Here is a 17,138-nt window from a genome sequence, read left to right as displayed (position 1 = left end):
GAAGCCTGAGGCACATACGGGCTCTCTGTCCTCCAGCAGCGGTTCCTGCTGCCGCCTCCATCTGTCCAGGCAGAACCCGTTACTGTGACGGCTGTGAGCCCTGCGAGTGGCAGAGCTGGTCAGCAAAGCTGCACACTTGTGGAAAGGGGAGTCCGGTTCATGTGGGTGTTCTCTTGCTTTTCTGACCATTTCTCCAGCCTGGCTCTTGTACAGCGTCATTTCTTCCCTGCAGCCCCATGCACAGGATGTGGCTCCAGCCCTTGTTATTGATAAGGATTGTGACCGACACTGGCGCTGGGAGCCTCTGATCCTTGCGCCATTTGCCACCTGTTGTTGTCCCTGTACTTTCACTGTTGCCATCATGACACTGTGGGGTGGAGCTGGCCATGGAGGGTGGTGCCAGTGATGGGAAAGTATAAAGGTCTCTGCACAGGTGGCTGGAGATGGCATCTCAGTGATCCAGAGCAGTGTCCTCTGTTTCCTCTTTGCTGTCTCCAGTCGAGCATCACCTTGACCATGAAAACAAGTGCTGTTTTCCTGCTCCTCTTCCTAGCAATTGGCTTCACCCAAGGTGAGTGCAACATTTTGCTTAGGAGCCATTTCATTTCCTCTCCCTGCTCCAGCTCCGAGCCTGCCGCGTGGGAAGGCAAGCCTGGGAACGGACCGGCTGCACTGCGGCCTTGCTGCTGGGCAGTGAGCAGCAGTGCTCCCCAGAGAGTGCTGCAGTGTCAGCGGGCACTAAAGCAGTGTCTGCAAGCAAGCCTAGAGAAGTTTTAAAGGTGCTTGACTCCCAGTGAGCAGAGCTGCTGGGCTGACACTCTTCCCGTGGGGTTGGAATTTGGCGGGAGCTGGTGATTCCTAGGACCGTGCAATTGTTTTAGAATAAATAGGTGTTATTCTAGTTGTAAAGAAGTAAAACCAGGAAGACAGGAAACAAATCTATAGAAGGGAAAATGCAGTTCTTGTTTCCAAAGTCAATGTTTAAGCCAACTGTGTTTTCAAAATTCCATATGGTGCAGAGGGATGAGAACACGAGTTGTTGCTGCTCTCCAGGTCCTGCTCACCAGGGATTTCTGCATTAGCAAGTTCATTCCCAATGCTTCTGAAGCCAGCCCATCATCCTATTTTTTTGTGTGCTGTGGTTGCCATTGCAGAACAGTTTGAGCACAAAACATGGCCTCCTTTTATATGAACCAAGCACGTACAGATCCACAGCTCCTGGGACTGCACTGGTGCTCATTCAGAGTAAAACCCCTCGAGCACAGAAGTGTGACTTACCAGATCCTCAGCAACAAACCACTTCACCCTACAGACCCACTGCCATTGGGCCACACTGACTGGTGATGATGATGCAGTCTAAATGCTTTGAGTAGATGAGTTCTGGATCTATAGGCAACCCAAAGCCATCTGCCCAGTACTCCTTTCTGCCAGATAGATTCAGGCTGTTTTTCAAAACAACCCACTGTGTCGTTCCACCCACAGCATCCCAGCCATCAGCTCAGGGCCAGCTTCTCCATGGAAAAGGCCAACAAAATCACAGCTTGCTCCCACCAGCTTTAGTGCAAGACCTCAGGGTCTAGCATTTCTCCTCCTAGTAGAGACCAAGTTGCCTTTTGCTCTGTTTCCTTGTGGTTCAAAACCACTGACACCAGAAAATTCACCCCAGATTTACTCCAGGAGCAGTCCAGCACCAACAGAAGTTTCTCATTTATCCATGAACGTGTTATAAGAGATAACAAAAGCCACCTTTGCTCCCTGACAGCTGGAACAAACAGCATGGAAAGTCACAGGGTACACGTCTGGCCTTGAAAGCAATTGCACCATTGTGAGCTTTCTGCTGAGGGAAAGAAGTAAAATGGGACAGATGCAAAGGAGGGAATTATTTGTTGGGCCTTTGAAAGGGCAGAGCTCTCAGAGTGAAGACACACGGTCCTCAGGCTGAAGCATTTTGTTGGGACCCCTAGAAGCTAACTTGAGTGAGGAAGATGCTAAGGTGTCTTTTCTCTCTTCACACTTTCTCTAGGCAATACTGAGCCTGACGGAACTGCTGGCCAAGGAACAGAGGTGAAGGCTCCTGTTTCTTTGTAGCACCAGGATATGGACAACTTTGGGGAGTGAGCACTAATCCGTGCACTGGGGCTCTACTCTTGCTGCATACAGTGAAGTAACACAAGCAGCTGGGCTGGGAGTGCAGGCTGGTGCCTGAAAACCTCCTTCCACCTGCTGCACCACAGCCAAATCCCAGGGATGGTACTGGTCTTCCTTTGCATTTTCCCACAGTCAGCAAAGGGAAACTGTTAACAAAGAGCTGAATGTTGCTGTTACCTGCCAAGAGAAGACCAAAGCTCCCATTACTCTTCAGCTTCTAAGTGTGAGGGCAGGTATTCTTGTGGCCACAGAAAGTAAAAACTGGGGATAACATGATCAGACACTGCCCACGGAGCATTATTTGCTCTGTGTTGGCACTGCTGTAGGTGTGCAGGAGTGCCAGGTAGAGTTCAACCGCCAAGGGATGATGACACAGTTCCTGTCAGCTCATAGCAGAGTGCTAAGCAAGCTGGGATGGGTTATCAAGACATACAAAACATGCACACTGCTGGGAACGCAGAGCATCTGTGGTAAAGTGAAAGCATGTTTGATATTCTCAGAATTTCTCTTTCCTGTCTCCAGGCAGCATGTGGCAATTACGACATAGGGAAAGGTTGCACAAAGAACTTTGACCCCATCTGTGGCACAGATGATGTCCTGTATGGCAATGAGTGCTTGCTGTGCGTTCAGAACATGTGAGTATCCAGGCCTCCTCCAAGCCTAAATACCACACAGATGATGACACCGGGATTTCCTAGACAGCAGGCTGTGTGCATGCAGCTGGGTGGAGCATGGGCAGCGAGCCCAGCACATCTGGCACACATCTGGCCTCCCGCCGATGCTGCTCAGAGCATGTGGGCTCCTGCTGTGAAATAGGGCTGCAGGCTGTGCCCATCTGCCCACACACCGCGATCAAATGGCCAACATCTCCCCACACCTGCAGCTGCTGAGCTGTGCCGTGGCCCAGGCTGTGCTGGAGGCTGTCCAGAAGCTCAGACAAATGGCAAAACCTGCAAAGCCTGCCTGGATTTCACATGCAGGCAGAGAAGCATTTGTTCGGGTGGAGGAAATACTCCGCTTTTCACACCAGCACTTTACAGCTGAGCTCTGCTTTCTGTCTTCTCTGCATCTGAAAGGTTACAATTTGCTGTGGATATTTTTAAGAATAAGCCTTTATTTAATCTGTGCTGGTGCCAGATTGCAGAAGGCCGGGACCAAAAGCCAGTGAAGTGTCTGGCAAGACTTGATTCATTTCATCTATCTTGGGCCCTAGGTAATTCTGAGTATATTTATATATTGCAAGTGCTCCATGGCAGACAAGTGAGGGAATTACTTCCAACTCAATGCTATTAAGTACTTGAAAATCTCTGTTGGGAAGAGCGAGTCTGTTCCATAAGCAAGTGCTGCAGTCTGCGAGGCTAAGGGAGCTTCACACTGGCTTTCCCTGCTGGGTTTGGGGTGACCACACTCACTTGCCATCAGCAAAGACATCTCCAACAGGAGCTCAGATTCCAGTCCCTCGATAAATGGAGCTGTGGAGCTGAATTCTGTTTTTTTTTTAAGAGCTCTGTCAGTTGCAATAACAAGGAACAGAATCCAGATCAGCAAAGAGCCTGGATGAGAACTGTCGGTCTGGCTGGCCCCTGTCCTTCATTAACTCAGGCTCCAGCTCCATATTCTGTTCTTTTACACTTAAAGAAATGCAGTAGGGCAGAGAGGTGCCGAGCAGGATCTCCAAATGAAGGCACTGCAGTTAATGACACGGCACGGCCATAATGACCATGCTGGAAGCCAGCAGCCCAGCACCAGCTGCCGGCTGCATTGTGCAGCAGATGGGGGTGGGAGGTTCGTCAGACACAACATCGTTAAGGCCTTGGCCAGAAACCAGGAGAGTGAGGAAGGCTTCGAAGCCATGTGAGCAGGGAGCGATGCAACATCAAGGGCTCCATGTCTCCTTGGTGCAGAGCACAGCTTTGGTAGGGATGGGGATCTCCATGGTCACGGGGGGGAAAGTGAGGGGTACCAAAAATATTTTCCTTATTTTGGATACAGAAGCAGGCACATGGGAAGCTGGGAGCAGGCCCAATCCAAGGAAAGTGGCAGACATTTGTCTGCAAAAAATTCACACAAACAGAGTTATGACCTTCAGCATCTCCAGCCAGGCTTTGGAAGGCATTGGAAGTGACTGACATTAGTCCTGCAGCAAGGAGGTGAACTGTTCTGCCTGGAGGCACTGGGAAGTGCCAGCTGTCTGCTTATTGGTTAATTAACATTAGCCTATGCCCATGATAACCCTGAACTCTCTGTCAAGAGTATGTGGGCTTACTTAAATGTAATGCTTAAAGGAAGAATTAAGCAGTATTTTTACTTCTATCCTCATCCCCTGAGCCAGGCTCTTTGAGTCAGGGACTTAAAGGCATCCTCTGGCACTTTTAACCTCTCTTCCAGGCAAAGACACACTAACGTGCGCATAAAGAACAGGGGAAAGTGCCAAGAGCCCTCTCCACGCTCCAGAACTGCTTGAAATTAAAGGCACAGCTGTGATAGAGAAGATGGCATGAAGGTATTCCTCACCTCTACAAACTCCAAATAAACTGGAAGCATGACAACTGCTCACTCTGGGATTTCTCTTACACACAACACACCCTTTTCCCCAGCACTTAAAAATACCTTCCTGAAAAACGTGGGGAACTTTGGTAACACCCACACAGAGTACTGATGGAGCCCCAAGGAGAAAGTCCAGGTCATTCCTAAGAACAAGGAGTCTCCCTATAGCATAAAGAATCCCATTTTCCTAAACTTCCCATAGGGGATATTTTAAGCATCCTCATAACTTTGAGTGACGTTTGCTAAAAGCAAGGCATCAAAGCCCTCACTCCAGGGCTCTGCCAGGACAAGAGGACCAACAGGTCCCCTCGGTGGTGGCAGATCTGCCTTCTCCATGCAGCTCAATGGAGCACTGGCCCTGAGGGCCACGGCCACTCGGTGCCCGAGAAAGACGATCAGTCCGCAATTTTTCCAGGGGGTTAAGGAGAAAGAAAGAAAAAAGGCTTTTTCTACGGTGGCCCCGCTGCTGCCCCCAGGGCTGGCACCCCGTGAGCAGGAGCTGCTGCGAGGACGGGGCCGGGATGCGGAGGTAGGAGGTTTGGGCGCTGGAGGCCGCTGTTGCTCCGCGGAGCCGGACCGGGGCCGCAGCTGGAGGTCGGGGCAGCCCCGGGAGCGGGCACGGCGAACCGGCACAGCCCGGCGGGGATCCGGTCCGGTGCGCGTCCTCCGGCCCGGCGGCCACAGAGTACCGGCAGGACTCGTTATGGGCTGGAGCATCTCGGCGTTCCTCGCGAATCATAGCCCTTGAACAGATGTCTGGTTGTCTTTTGAGCAAATCAAATGCTTTGTTCTTAGCGAATCTTGAAATTCAGTTTGGTTAGAAACAGCTGCTTAAGTCCTCTTTACGTCCTTACGCGTTCTCTTCTTTGAAGAGGTGGCTGATGCATTAAAAAAAAGTGCATGATCAGGCTGAGAAGAAAGCTCCAGCACTCACTTGAAATGACAGCTGCAGCCAGATGCAGCCGGGGGGTGGGGGGACAGCAAACCACATCTTCCCAGGTCTGCCAGCAAGTCTGCGGTCAAGGGAGAGATGAAAAACGGCTCACTTTGCACCTATGTAAAATTAATGCACTGAAGGAGGAAGCCCCAAATGCACTCAGGAGTGCATACTGCATCTATGCCTTCGCTCAAAGGGGATACTGGAAGTGTACCTCCCTCAACTGGGATATTTCTAATTCTGCTGCATCATGAGGGTTGGAGCACAGCATTTACCTTAGAGCTCTGCAGCCGGGGGGTAGGAAGGCAGCCTGGGCCCCATGTTGCTCACTCACTGCACCTGGACTTTGTGGCATGGTCAAATCCAGCTTAGTGGTCCAGATTGGTTCCTTCCACCCGGACAGCACCACTGAGGTTGCGCTGAGGCCAACTAATGCTGAGAAAAATATCTTTCCTGTTCATGTCTGTTCTGGGAAGCACCACCCAGTATTAGCCAAGAGCATTTGTTGATGGAGTGAGGTGCTGTCCGAGCTCACAAAATAGGGGTGATATTGGCCAGATGGCTGAGCAGCGTTGCATCTCCCCAGGCACTGTTCTGACAAGGACTAGGATTTCTGCTAAATGTCAGTCACGTCCATTTCACAGCAAGATCCATTTCAGGCTTGAGACCAACGAGCAGCAACAGAGGACCAAAGGGCCACCCTGCACAACGGGCAGACCTGGTGGCAGGCTCCCAGAAGGGACCAGCTTCAGCCCACATCCCAGTTTTGGTGTAAACAAACCTCCATCAGGCCTTGATATTGGGGTGGGAGTCCTTCAATACAGTGTCATAGTCTGGTCAGTACCTCCAAAGCAGGCCTGGGAGCAGCCTGAGGGAGGTGACAGTGACAATGACCAGGCAGCCAGGGACAGACAGCCCTGGGCAGCATTTGCTGATTGGTTTCTTACAACTTAGACTTTTCTGCCAGCAGAAATTTTGGTGAAATCCAGCTAAGGAAACCCTCCCCACATCGACTCTGATAATGCTCCACAGGGAAATACTTATTCCTATCATTGATGGCATTTGACTTTATAATGTCAAGATAACAAACTGCTAAGTCAAGATTAGAACAGCAATGAGGAATTTTAAAGACACAACGCTTCAGCTGAGCAGAAACCCTGGAATTTTGGTAGCTTCCAAATATTTCTGTTGGAAAGAGGCAGCATAGGCACAGTCTTCACCCACTGCAGCCTTCCCCCATATAAAGGCTTCTATTTTAACAAGTTTCCAACATCAGGTTTGCTTTTCTGTTCTGAAAACAAGCAGAGCCCCTCTTGTCCCTGCTGCAGCTGCCAGGGGCACTCTGCAGGATGTGTGCCACTCCAGGACATGTTTTCTTTCAGGGAGTCGCGCTGAACCCATTTTGGAAAGCTGGTGAGAGGAGGTTCGTCTTTGCAGAGGTTGAGCAGGAAGTGGGCTGGAGTACAGGTCTTTTCCAAAAACGTAAGCACGTGTGAAGGAATACCACCACCAGAAAACCAGAAGTCATGTCCTTCCCTGCACATCCTGGTGTGATGATGCTCACATCGCTGGTGGGTGCTGGAAGCTCTCTTTATCTGGCAGATGGTGCTAATGCAGCCCAAAGCCACAAAGACTTCAGGCTAGTGCAAGTGTCCAGCTTGCAGGCTGCAAATGTCACTCTCAGGAACCAAGAAGTGATACACGAATCAGAGATCCCTAGCAGCCCTCTTTCCTGAAGTCAGCATCCATGCTGGGGAAGGGGAACAACAGCCTGCCCTGCAGAAGGAGGGTGCTCATTATGTCCCCTACCAATGTCCTCACAGGCACAGACGGTGCTGAAGCCCAGGGGTATGATCCCAAGGGACAGGTACTGGCTGGAATGCAGGGGACAAGCAGTAGTAAGATGACACAAACACCTGATGTAAAACAAGATAGAATGAGCTGCTCCAGACCCAGCCAGACACTAAACAGCCATGGCTTCACTGCAGTTTCTATTAAGCTGAAAGCATTTCTGAATGCCCCAGTGCTCAGACAGGATTGGAATGTTGCAGCCATGGAGCAGAACAGCTGCACCAGCAGCTCCCCTCTGGCTGCAGACCTTAACCCTACCACCCTATTCCACAGCCATTGCCCAGAAGTTTTGGTGCTCAGCAGCAGCCACCAACATGCCTGAGAGTTTTGCAGCAGCAGAGCTGCCCACACAGCCTATGGGATGCTGCCCGACAGCACAAAAGAGATGAGCACAGCAGGTAAACTACAACAGAGTTCAAGGGCAAGGTCTTTCCCTGAAAAGATTGTTTGAAAGATTAAAGATAATGTGGCTCAGTCAGGAAACGTCCCATTGTTCCTGCTGTTCCTTCCTAATCTGGATTGATAAATAGCTCCCAGCGCTGGGAAAGCAAAGCAGCTACCTACTTACTGCTCCCCCAAAAGTTATTAGGAAAAGTCATTCACATCTGCATAGACAGAAGCAAACAAGCATTTTCTGGTCCCACTTCTGGCACAAGCTTTCCGCCCCAACTCAACTTCTTTTAAAGATAATTCCTGCCTCAGAGGCAGCTAATTATCCACAATGGTAAGTCTATACTTTCCAGCTCTCTTGAAGCCAAAGCACAAGCTTTGACCTAAATAGGACATCAGGACCAGGAAACATATATTTAGAGCTGCATAGCAGAGCTGTCACTCTCAGAAATAAAGCTCATGAGAGCAAGGCCTCCTGCCGTAACCAGTCCTGACAGTGGAAATTTCCCATGAAAACAAATTCTCATCACTGGGGGCTTTGGGTGGGTCATGCAGCTCCCTGGTGAGGCACAGCGCACAGCTTTCAGGTTTTTGGGTCTCATCTATGTCTGCAGTTCTCACCTGTTCCTGGAAAACCCAGTCCATAGGACACGAGGTAATGGCCTTAAGTCGCACCAGGGAAGGTTCAACTAGGTTGGATGTTAGGAAGCATTTCTTCTCGGAAAGAGTAGTGAAGGTATTGGAAGAACAGGCTGCCAGGGAAGTGGTGGAGTCACTGCTTCTGGAGGTGTTCAAGAAGAGGGTATATGGGGCACTGAGTGACATTGTCTGTGGTGGCCATGATCAGGGGCTGATGGTGGAACTGGTTCATCTTGGTGGTCTTCACAATTCTACAAAAGCATTGCCTGAACGACACACCGAAATGCAAGCACAGGAATGAGCTCCAGAACCAGGTCATCAGGGACTGCACATGCTGGAAACAGCAGGATTGTCATCCTGAAACCTTTGAAGGCTTCCTCATCTGAAACCCCTACACACACATAATGGCCAGCAAAGTGGAAGCCAGAGATGCTCAGCACGATGCTCAGGTGGCCCCTCCAGCCTGCCACGGTACACCAGCTTCCACAGAGGGAGCGTGAAGGCTGTTCTCTGTTGTTGCTGAAGGCATTTAAGTTTGAAGAGTCCTCTCAGAATCTCCTTGACTCCCTGACCCCGAGAAATGAGCCAGAAACCAGCCTGGGACACAGAGAGCCTTCACAAAACTGTTTCAATTCAGCCAAGAGGCGGAAAGGAACCTCGGAGGACGACTAAAAATATCCCTGCCAACTCGTACTCTGGCACTGTGCCTAATTGGGCACTGCCCACATCGGGAGCAGATATTCCTGTGAAAACCCGGCACTGTGTGGCTTCGCTGGGCAGGCTGCAGGTGGGAGCTGACAGCAACGCCTGCCCCTGGATAGCTGGGATGGGAAACGTAAGGAGAGCGGCAGGAGGTGCGTAAATGTAATTTTCTCTTCCTCTGATCGAGCGTGCTGAAGAATAGCTTGCCCATGTTAAGACAGTGTGAATCCACTTCGTCAATATATAGAAATCACGAGGCTGTTGCGCCAGTCAGGGCAAGAGGTTTTTTTTCTAGACTGTCAGGGGAGACAGAATTCTTTAGAAAAATCAATGAAATTTAAATGAGGACATTGGAATGGCTGCTCAGCCCCAAAGGCCCACCTAGGCAGGTACTGCGCTTCCAGCACAACATGTCCTCCACCAGGAGAACACGGCTGCACTGTTCCCTGCAGCACCACGGACATGAGAGACACACAGTGATGTGAACGGCACGAGTAACTGCCATCTTACTGCCTCCAACCTCCAATCAGGCAGCCTGGGAGGTTTGGGTGGACCTGAGAGCCTGGCAACCTCAACTGGAGGGCTTGGCCAATGTCTTGTCTAGCATGACTGAGGGGACCTTGGTCCCACTGGCAAAACCAGACCTTGGAATTGCAGCCCCATTGCTGGCTCAGACCTCGTCTGATGGTAGCCCTGGCATTGAGTCCTTCCAAAATACAATCAACAGCCACTCCATCGCTCTAATATCATGATAATAGCCATAAATTAATGCAGTGTTAGAAAATAAACCTTGAAGGAGCCTAAGGAAGTCACAGCACAGCTAACTGTAGCAGATAAATTCTTTTCAAAGGCTTCCAGTAATGGAATTTCTACTGCACCTAAAAACCATTTCCCAGCATCTGTGTCTTTCTGGTTTGGCTTATATTCATGACATCTTCTCCTGGCCATGAGATACAGAGGAAGAAACATTTCCTTCCTCTTTGCAGTAGCTTTTTACACATTTGATGAGCTTCACACTCCTCCTGTTTTACCTGTCTTCAGTAAGCAATTTTCTTTCTTTCCATCTCTTCTTCTAGGCTGGATTTTCTCTCCTTCCTATGGCTCTCACCCTAATCCAAACCTGAAATCTGTTGCTGATTCTTGGGGCTGGCTCCATCGAGCCACTTCCGCTGGCATTCTATTCCAGATCTGGCCTCTGATCTGGAAGTACCACATATTACACAGAACACTTCTTTGGCATTTCTGCTTCACTGATGCACCACACCAACCATTTCACCTTTACAGCTCCCAAACTCCATCAAACTGTTCTTGCTCACAACTGCTCCTTTCGCGTCCCAAAAGCCCACAGGGCTCCCAAAGCCTCACAGCGAGCCCTGGTGATACCTGGCCCTTCCAGCTCTATCAGCACACATCTCCACTAACAGACAACATCTCTGCCAGGTCTCTGCTTGCCCTCCTGCACTCTATTTGCTGTCCCTGCCTCGCTGCAGGCCTGAGCAATCATTAGCTGCAATACGAGCCTTCATTTCTAGTATTTGTAAACATTTTCTGAACTTTTTTTCTCCCCTTCTTAAGAATCTTAAAACTAGGTCACAAAGAACAACTGGGATATTTATGAATCAGATTTGCCTTTGGCTTTTTTTGATCAAGAATGCTATTAATGGGCTCAGCTGTCAACATCAGGACTAACTTAATAAATGCCTGACATTTCAGTCATTAATCTCCAGAATGCATACTTCTCTTCCTTCTAGTGCTGGCCTGTTTACATAAAGATTCTCTAACCTTGGTGCTTCCATGCTGGTCCCAGACTACAGGAGGGGAATTCAACTCTTTGTCCATAGCCATCAGCCTCCTGCAGCTCCAGTCCCAGGGTGGCAGTGGTGCAGAGCTGGGGTCAGCACTGCGCAGCAGCAGGCAGCAGTTTTGCTCAGAGACAACGGCTGCCTTCCCTTGTGCAGCCTAATGCCACTGCAGGGCTGTATATTTTGCTGCTACTTTTGGACAAACCTACTCTGCAGAGAAATTCCAGCTACAGGAGTCAGCAGTTGGGTTCTAGCAGTACATGCTGAGGCTCAGAGATGGACAGCAGGAGAGGACAGCCACAGCCTTGCACACTGCAGGTCACAACAGCGAGCTGGTCCTTGGCCATCTCTGTGCAGGGACACGCTCAGTTGTCTAAACTTTACTCTCACCCTGGCTTGATGTGCTCTGTGTTTGGGGTTCTTTTTCTCTTTTTTTTTGTACCATGTGGCAGCCTAATTACAGTCATTACATTGCCTCAAACTATTTCAAAGAAGTTACTACATATAATTACGTGCATGTAAGTGAGAATAACACCATGGCAAGCCCCACGGCACACACATATGCCAGAGAGAGCTGCCCATACTCCCAACAGAGCTAAAGGCAACAATTGCAGCACACTCCCAGCCCAAAATACCTTCCAGCAGTATGTTGGGTCCATCACCTTCATCCCACAGTCACAGAATGGCTTGATTTGGGAGGGTAATCCTTAAAGATTACCAAATTCCAACTCTCTGCAGTGGGCTGGCTGCTCAGGGCCCATCCAACCTGGCCCTGGGCACCTCCAGGGATGGGGCACCCACAGCTTCTCCAGACAGACACAATGCACGTCAGGACCTGTGCACTGCTTGCTACATTAGCAGAACTGGAACAACTCCTCCCACAGTGTCATTTTAGCAGGTAGCCGTCCCCCCCAAAACCACGGCAGACTGATTTCCAGCAGACCCATGGTGTACACATCATTTATCCACTGAAGAGAAACCAAGGAGCTAAGTTCCTGGATGTGTTTATTATGATTGGCCACTCTCACGCAGCCCAACAGGCTCCCACCATTCCTAATGAGAACAACATTCAGTCACACGTTGGCACAGCTCACAACGGGCTGCTCCCTGGGGAGCCCAGGCGTCGGCAGCACATGGCAGAGCAGAACAGTTTTTCCTGGGTCAGCCTGTCCCAGTCAGATCACCATAACATACTGGGCTGCTCCAGATGGAAAACCAGCAGAGAAGGATCTGCGTGCCACACAGTTGTGCACGCAAGGTAGGTGAGGGCCCTTGGGAGCACCGTGTGCTCAGCCCAACATAACCCATGAAAACTCCATCCTCTTAGCTCCAGTTCCAAGATTTATTTATCCATTAGAGAGACCTCGGGGCCAAGCTCAGATCCTGTTTTCACAGCCACCAGCACTGTCCCGTTGCTTTCCCACTCCTCCATCTACTCAGCAAACCCTTAGCAGGGTCCCCTGCCTCCGCAGCCGCCTCGCTGCTGCATGCCCTGCTATGGAGCGCGCTGCTTTGTTATGCAAAGGAGTACAAAGAGTCCCTTCTGTGCAGCGGCAAGCAACACAAACACTTCCTAAATGAGACCAGCCAAACCCAAAGGCAGATTCCAATTCAATCTCCCCATTCGGGAGACCGAAATTATTCCACCACACGCTTAGCTGCCAGGAGTTGTGCAAATGCTTTAATGAAGTCTGGACTGCACCAAGGCGAGGACATCAAATTAATTCCCCACGATCTTTGGTACAAAAGGAGTCCTTCATCTATCTCTCCATTCAAGTTTCTTGTTCTGGTTCCTTTCTCTTTTGGAATTAAGCAATTACAGGGTAAGAAGTAAAACCAGCAAAAAAAAAGAGTGTGAGAGAAAACCCCTCCAGCAGAGCAATGGGAGCACGGGCAAGAGGTGGATGTACAGAGGCTGCTGCCCAGCACAGCTGAGTCAATTAGAGTTCCACCAGCAGCAAACTGACTTAGCAGAAGCATATAAACCAGCTGGCTCTGAAACCAGCTTTGCGTGTCTCCCCTTCACAAACACCAGATAGCCTTGGGAGCGCACACACACTGCAGTCAGCATGCAATTAGGGCTTCCTCTGAATGTCACACAGAGGCCATAGCCGGAGACGAGAAAGTGCCCTCTGCTCCCAGACGGACAACCAGGCACGTGGCACATGCATGGAAGATAGCCATGTCTCAACACTGTCAGTCTGCTTCACTGGGGCTGCTGTCCCCACAGCCACGTGTCCTCTCACTGCGCTTGACAGCAGCCCAGGCTGGGGCCGAAGGCTGACTGTACCCATCTCTTCCCTTGCAGCACTGCTGGTTTATCACAAAATGGGTAGAATCTTCCCTGCAACGAGTGACTCAAATGAGCTGCGCCTAATAGACCATCCATCTCACTGACATTTGTTTTGGCATCTTTGACTGTTTCAAATCCCACTTATATCTGTGTAACAACCAAGATTACACCAGTCACAACCGCCATACAAACATCTCTATTACTGTCTGTACACTGGAAACACAACTTTTTTTTTTTTTTTTCTTTTTTTAATTTCCCCTCTTTTCCTGTTTCTAATGCAACCCTGGCAGCACATTACACCAAGGCAGGAGGTTGTAGTGTGCTGATAATTATGTTGTCCAAACCCGAGATACAACACCAATATTGCCTGCTGGTACGAGGCACTGTGCAAACCTGTGTGGGCTTGCAGAGCTCAGGCACACTGTGCGGGATCCACAGGTGCCTGCTTTAATAACTAGCACTCAGCACTGTTCTCCTTTTCTCCCCTGAATAATCAGATAGGCTTGGCTGGTGCCAGGCACAGCGTGCATCACCTCTAATGCCAGACCCAGCTCAGAGCAGCCTGGGACACGTGCAGCCTTCCCATGGGCACAGGGTCTGGGCAGGGAAGCAAAATGTCACCTTGTCAAAATCCCTTTGGACATCTGAATAATGGTTGAAAAATCCATCTGCATCACCCTGCCTGCTCGCTGCCAGGCTCTGGCAGTTTCCAGTCCCTAGGATGCAGCTGTCTCCAAAAAAAAGGCATGGAAGGTTTTTAGGATGTGAAACTCAGGACAGTGATTTATGTTGATTTATATCTGTTTGGTTGACACGGCAGTGAAGGCTTCTCCTTCCCTACGTCCTCCTGCCTGCTTTGCACACCCCTGCCCAGGGGTTCCCCACCACACCTCTCTCCCCAGGAGAAGTTGTTTGATGAAATGGAAGCTTCCTATAGAAATGCTTCAAGTCTGCTGGACTTTTTTCCTCCTGACATTTCTGTTTTTTTTTTCACTGGATTTTCTGTTTTTTTTTTCACTGGTTTGTAAAAATGGACTTTCCCCATCATTTCTCCATTTCAGAGTTGTTCTCTTATATTTCACCAAACCTATAAATTAAAAGATGGACTCAGTGACCTTCATGGGTTCCTTCCAACATGGGATGTTCTACAATTCCATCTCTTTTAAAGAAAGCAGTTCCCTTGAGTCAAACAGGAGCATCAAGGATTTCCTTTTCCACAGTTTCCTAGGAACTTCTGAATTGCAACATTTCCTGCCCTTTTTCACATGGAATGTGCTGATATTCCTGACCACAACACAGTCCTCAGCTGCTCTATTTCTGCACACCCCAGGGCACTGCTCTGAACATGCAGGGCAGGTTTTGAGGAACTCTGAGAACAGCATTTCCCCCCTTCATGGCTCACACTGAAGACTGAATGGGAAAGCTGGAGTTCCTTGGGATCTCTCTGTTCTGTGAGGAATCAGATGGAGGACAATTTCCAATGCCATCAAAACCCATACCACCCATACACCACTTCTGCTTTAGGAAACTAAAGCAGAAGACAGAATCACAAAATCATTCAGGTTGGAAAAGACCTCTAAGGTCATCTAGTCCAACCATCACCTCATCCCCACCATGCTCACTACTACCGTGCTGCATCTCCACACTTCTTGAACACCTACAGGGATGAGGATGCCACCATTTCCACGGGCAGCTTGTTACAATCTCAAAGACCTGCAAAATCAGGGCAGAAGGTGCCAGAACACCCATACATCCACCAAGGTTTGAGCACGCAGATAGCTCTGCCTTTGCCAACAGCACAGATCCAGATCTCAGGAACCAGCATATGCTTCCAGCACACCCAGGGCTTCTTTTTTTCCCTGATATTCACTCTAAAAGTTTCCATCCTTTTCATGTACCAACTTGCTTACTTTGATCTGTATTTTTTTTTCACCCGCAGTCAGTACAGCAATTCTACCAGCTGTGCTCCCAATAGATTGTTTGGTACAAAATACCAAAGGAAGCATTTGCTTCTCCAGCCTCCCGCAGCACTGAGCACCTTCTTGGTTCCACAGCAGTGGGGTGATTCAGACCCCTGCAGGCTCCAAATGTCACAAAGCCCCCACATCCCAGCCATCAGGAAGCAGCTGCTGAAACATCTCAGCCAGCACCGTGCACTCATCATCAGCATGGGTAGGGGTTGGGACAGAGCAAACCCACAGCCAACTCCATGCCTCCTCACAGCCTCTTTGGGCAGCAGAGCTCCCAGAAGCACAGGAAGCCCTCAGGAAGCTCTCAAGTAAATCCCATCTCTTCCAGGTATCAGATACCCTATGAGTTATATTTGATGCTACTTTGGCAGCAGTGCAGCCATCCTCGAGCAGCCAGGAAGGGATGCCAGGAGCTATGAGCACTCAGATCTGTGAGGTCAGCAGCGCCGTCACCAGGAAAAAAAGATGTGCCAGGTCCTTAGTCAGATTTCAAGGAATGCTTTTCCCTCGAGTCCCAAAAACCGTACATGACAAATTCAACTTTTCTTTCAGAACTCAACTAACCCCGATGCTTCAAGCCCTGTGGCTGGAAAAAAAACCTTGTCCCATGCTAGTCCCAGATCTGGCCGGTCCTCTTCCCAAATGAATAGGCAGACCTCCTATTCCTCTTTGCAAACCTCATTTGCACCTTGAGAAACACGCACACGACTTGAGATTACTGCCACCCCAAGGAGATGCTGAAGCTGAAATAATGCAGTGCTCTCACAGCAGCCCAACTGTGGGGAAAGAACACTTGCGCTGCATGGAACCATCACTGCCTGCCCTCACGTGCACAGGTACAGCTCATTGTGCTTCCCTCTGCTTTCCACACTGGTTTCCTCCCATGTGTTATTCATGGGGAAATAGGGTCCCTCAGCTCAAGCCGCACACACAAGTCCAAGTTCTGCAAACACTGCCCAGAGCTGTGGGAAGAACAGTACTTATTTCCTTTCCCATCAGAAGCTTGTATTTATTTTCCTTTTTTTCTTCCATAAGAGGTTTTTGAGCATCACTCAAAAAGCCATCACTGCCACAAGAATCCAACCTGCTCCTTGCTTTGATCTCTGTAAGAAGGAAAGATCGACTCATGCTATTGCTGTGTTTTCTTACTTTTAAGGACACAGAAGCTGGGGACATCTGCCTGCACACAATGACAGCACTATGCAAGAGCCACTTCCAAGTCAGCTGCATGGCTGTTTTTTCCAAAGTATGTTTGGTTTGATTTCTGTGGGGGCTTGAAGTAAAGATGCTTTCAAAATAGGCTTATACATCCCCATGGGATGTTCACACATGTTATAAGAACCATACTCAAAAGCCTAAGAGAAGAGAGCCAGAATTAGGATCCTTGAGCCAAAGAGCAGCAGAACCCCTCAGCTTTGCAGCCTTGGTTGCCACAAAGGTTCCACAACCCACCTCACTCTGTGATGTGGTGATCAGTGCTTTCCATGATGCTGCAGCAGGAGCCCACAGTGTCCTACAGCTCAGGCGTGCTCACACATAGAAGGAAGCCAGCATCTGTAAGCAGAGCATCTAGGTGAGAAACACAGCACGTGATATTCTGAGTCAGGGGCTGCTGGGGGTGTATTTAGGGACCTACAGCTTCTGTGCAGAGATGATGGGCACAAAAGGTGGTGGGTGGTAATGGGCTCTGAGGACCTGTGTGGCCTTGTACCTTCAGAGCCAGGATCATCAGCATTGAAGCTGCTTAAAAGCCCTGTGTGCCACAAGGCAGCTTGATGCCTCAATGTGTAAGTCACTGCTGTTGCAGGAAACCCTCAAGGTTAAAAAAGAGAAGAAAAAAAAAAAAGAAAATGAATTAC

The 17,138-nt window shown here is 49.5% G+C and overlaps 2 protein-coding genes across 12 annotated transcripts in view; one reads left to right on the top strand and one right to left on the bottom strand.

Annotated features, from left to right (window-relative positions):
• The window catches only part of LOC125700161 (serine protease inhibitor Kazal-type 5-like), a 76,726-nt gene that overhangs the window by 53,843 nt on the left and 5,745 nt on the right, over positions 1 to 17,138 (bottom strand). For all 11 annotated transcript variants that reach the window (XM_048960518.1, XM_048960524.1, XM_048960520.1 and 8 more), the window contains exon 2: positions 16,732 to 16,833. The gene's annotated coding sequence lies outside the window, so the exon portion shown is untranslated. The remainder of the gene's footprint in view (positions 1 to 16,731; positions 16,834 to 17,138) is intronic.
• On the top strand, positions 470 to 5,076 carry LOC125700163 (pancreatic secretory trypsin inhibitor-like). Its single transcript, XM_048960531.1, has 4 exons — positions 470 to 571; positions 2,024 to 2,064; positions 2,671 to 2,783; positions 4,537 to 5,076. Exons 1-4 carry the CDS (start codon positions 517 to 519, stop codon positions 4,610 to 4,612), a joined length of 285 nt encoding a protein of 94 aa, XP_048816488.1. The 5' UTR covers positions 470 to 516; the 3' UTR covers positions 4,613 to 5,076.

This window comes from Lagopus muta, chromosome 14, assembly GCF_023343835.1.
Source record: "Lagopus muta isolate bLagMut1 chromosome 14, bLagMut1 primary, whole genome shotgun sequence".
NCBI lineage: Eukaryota > Metazoa > Chordata > Aves > Galliformes > Phasianidae > Lagopus > Lagopus muta.
The sequence above is the reverse complement of the archived record's forward strand: the minus strand, read 5'-3'. Positions and strand labels throughout refer to the sequence as shown.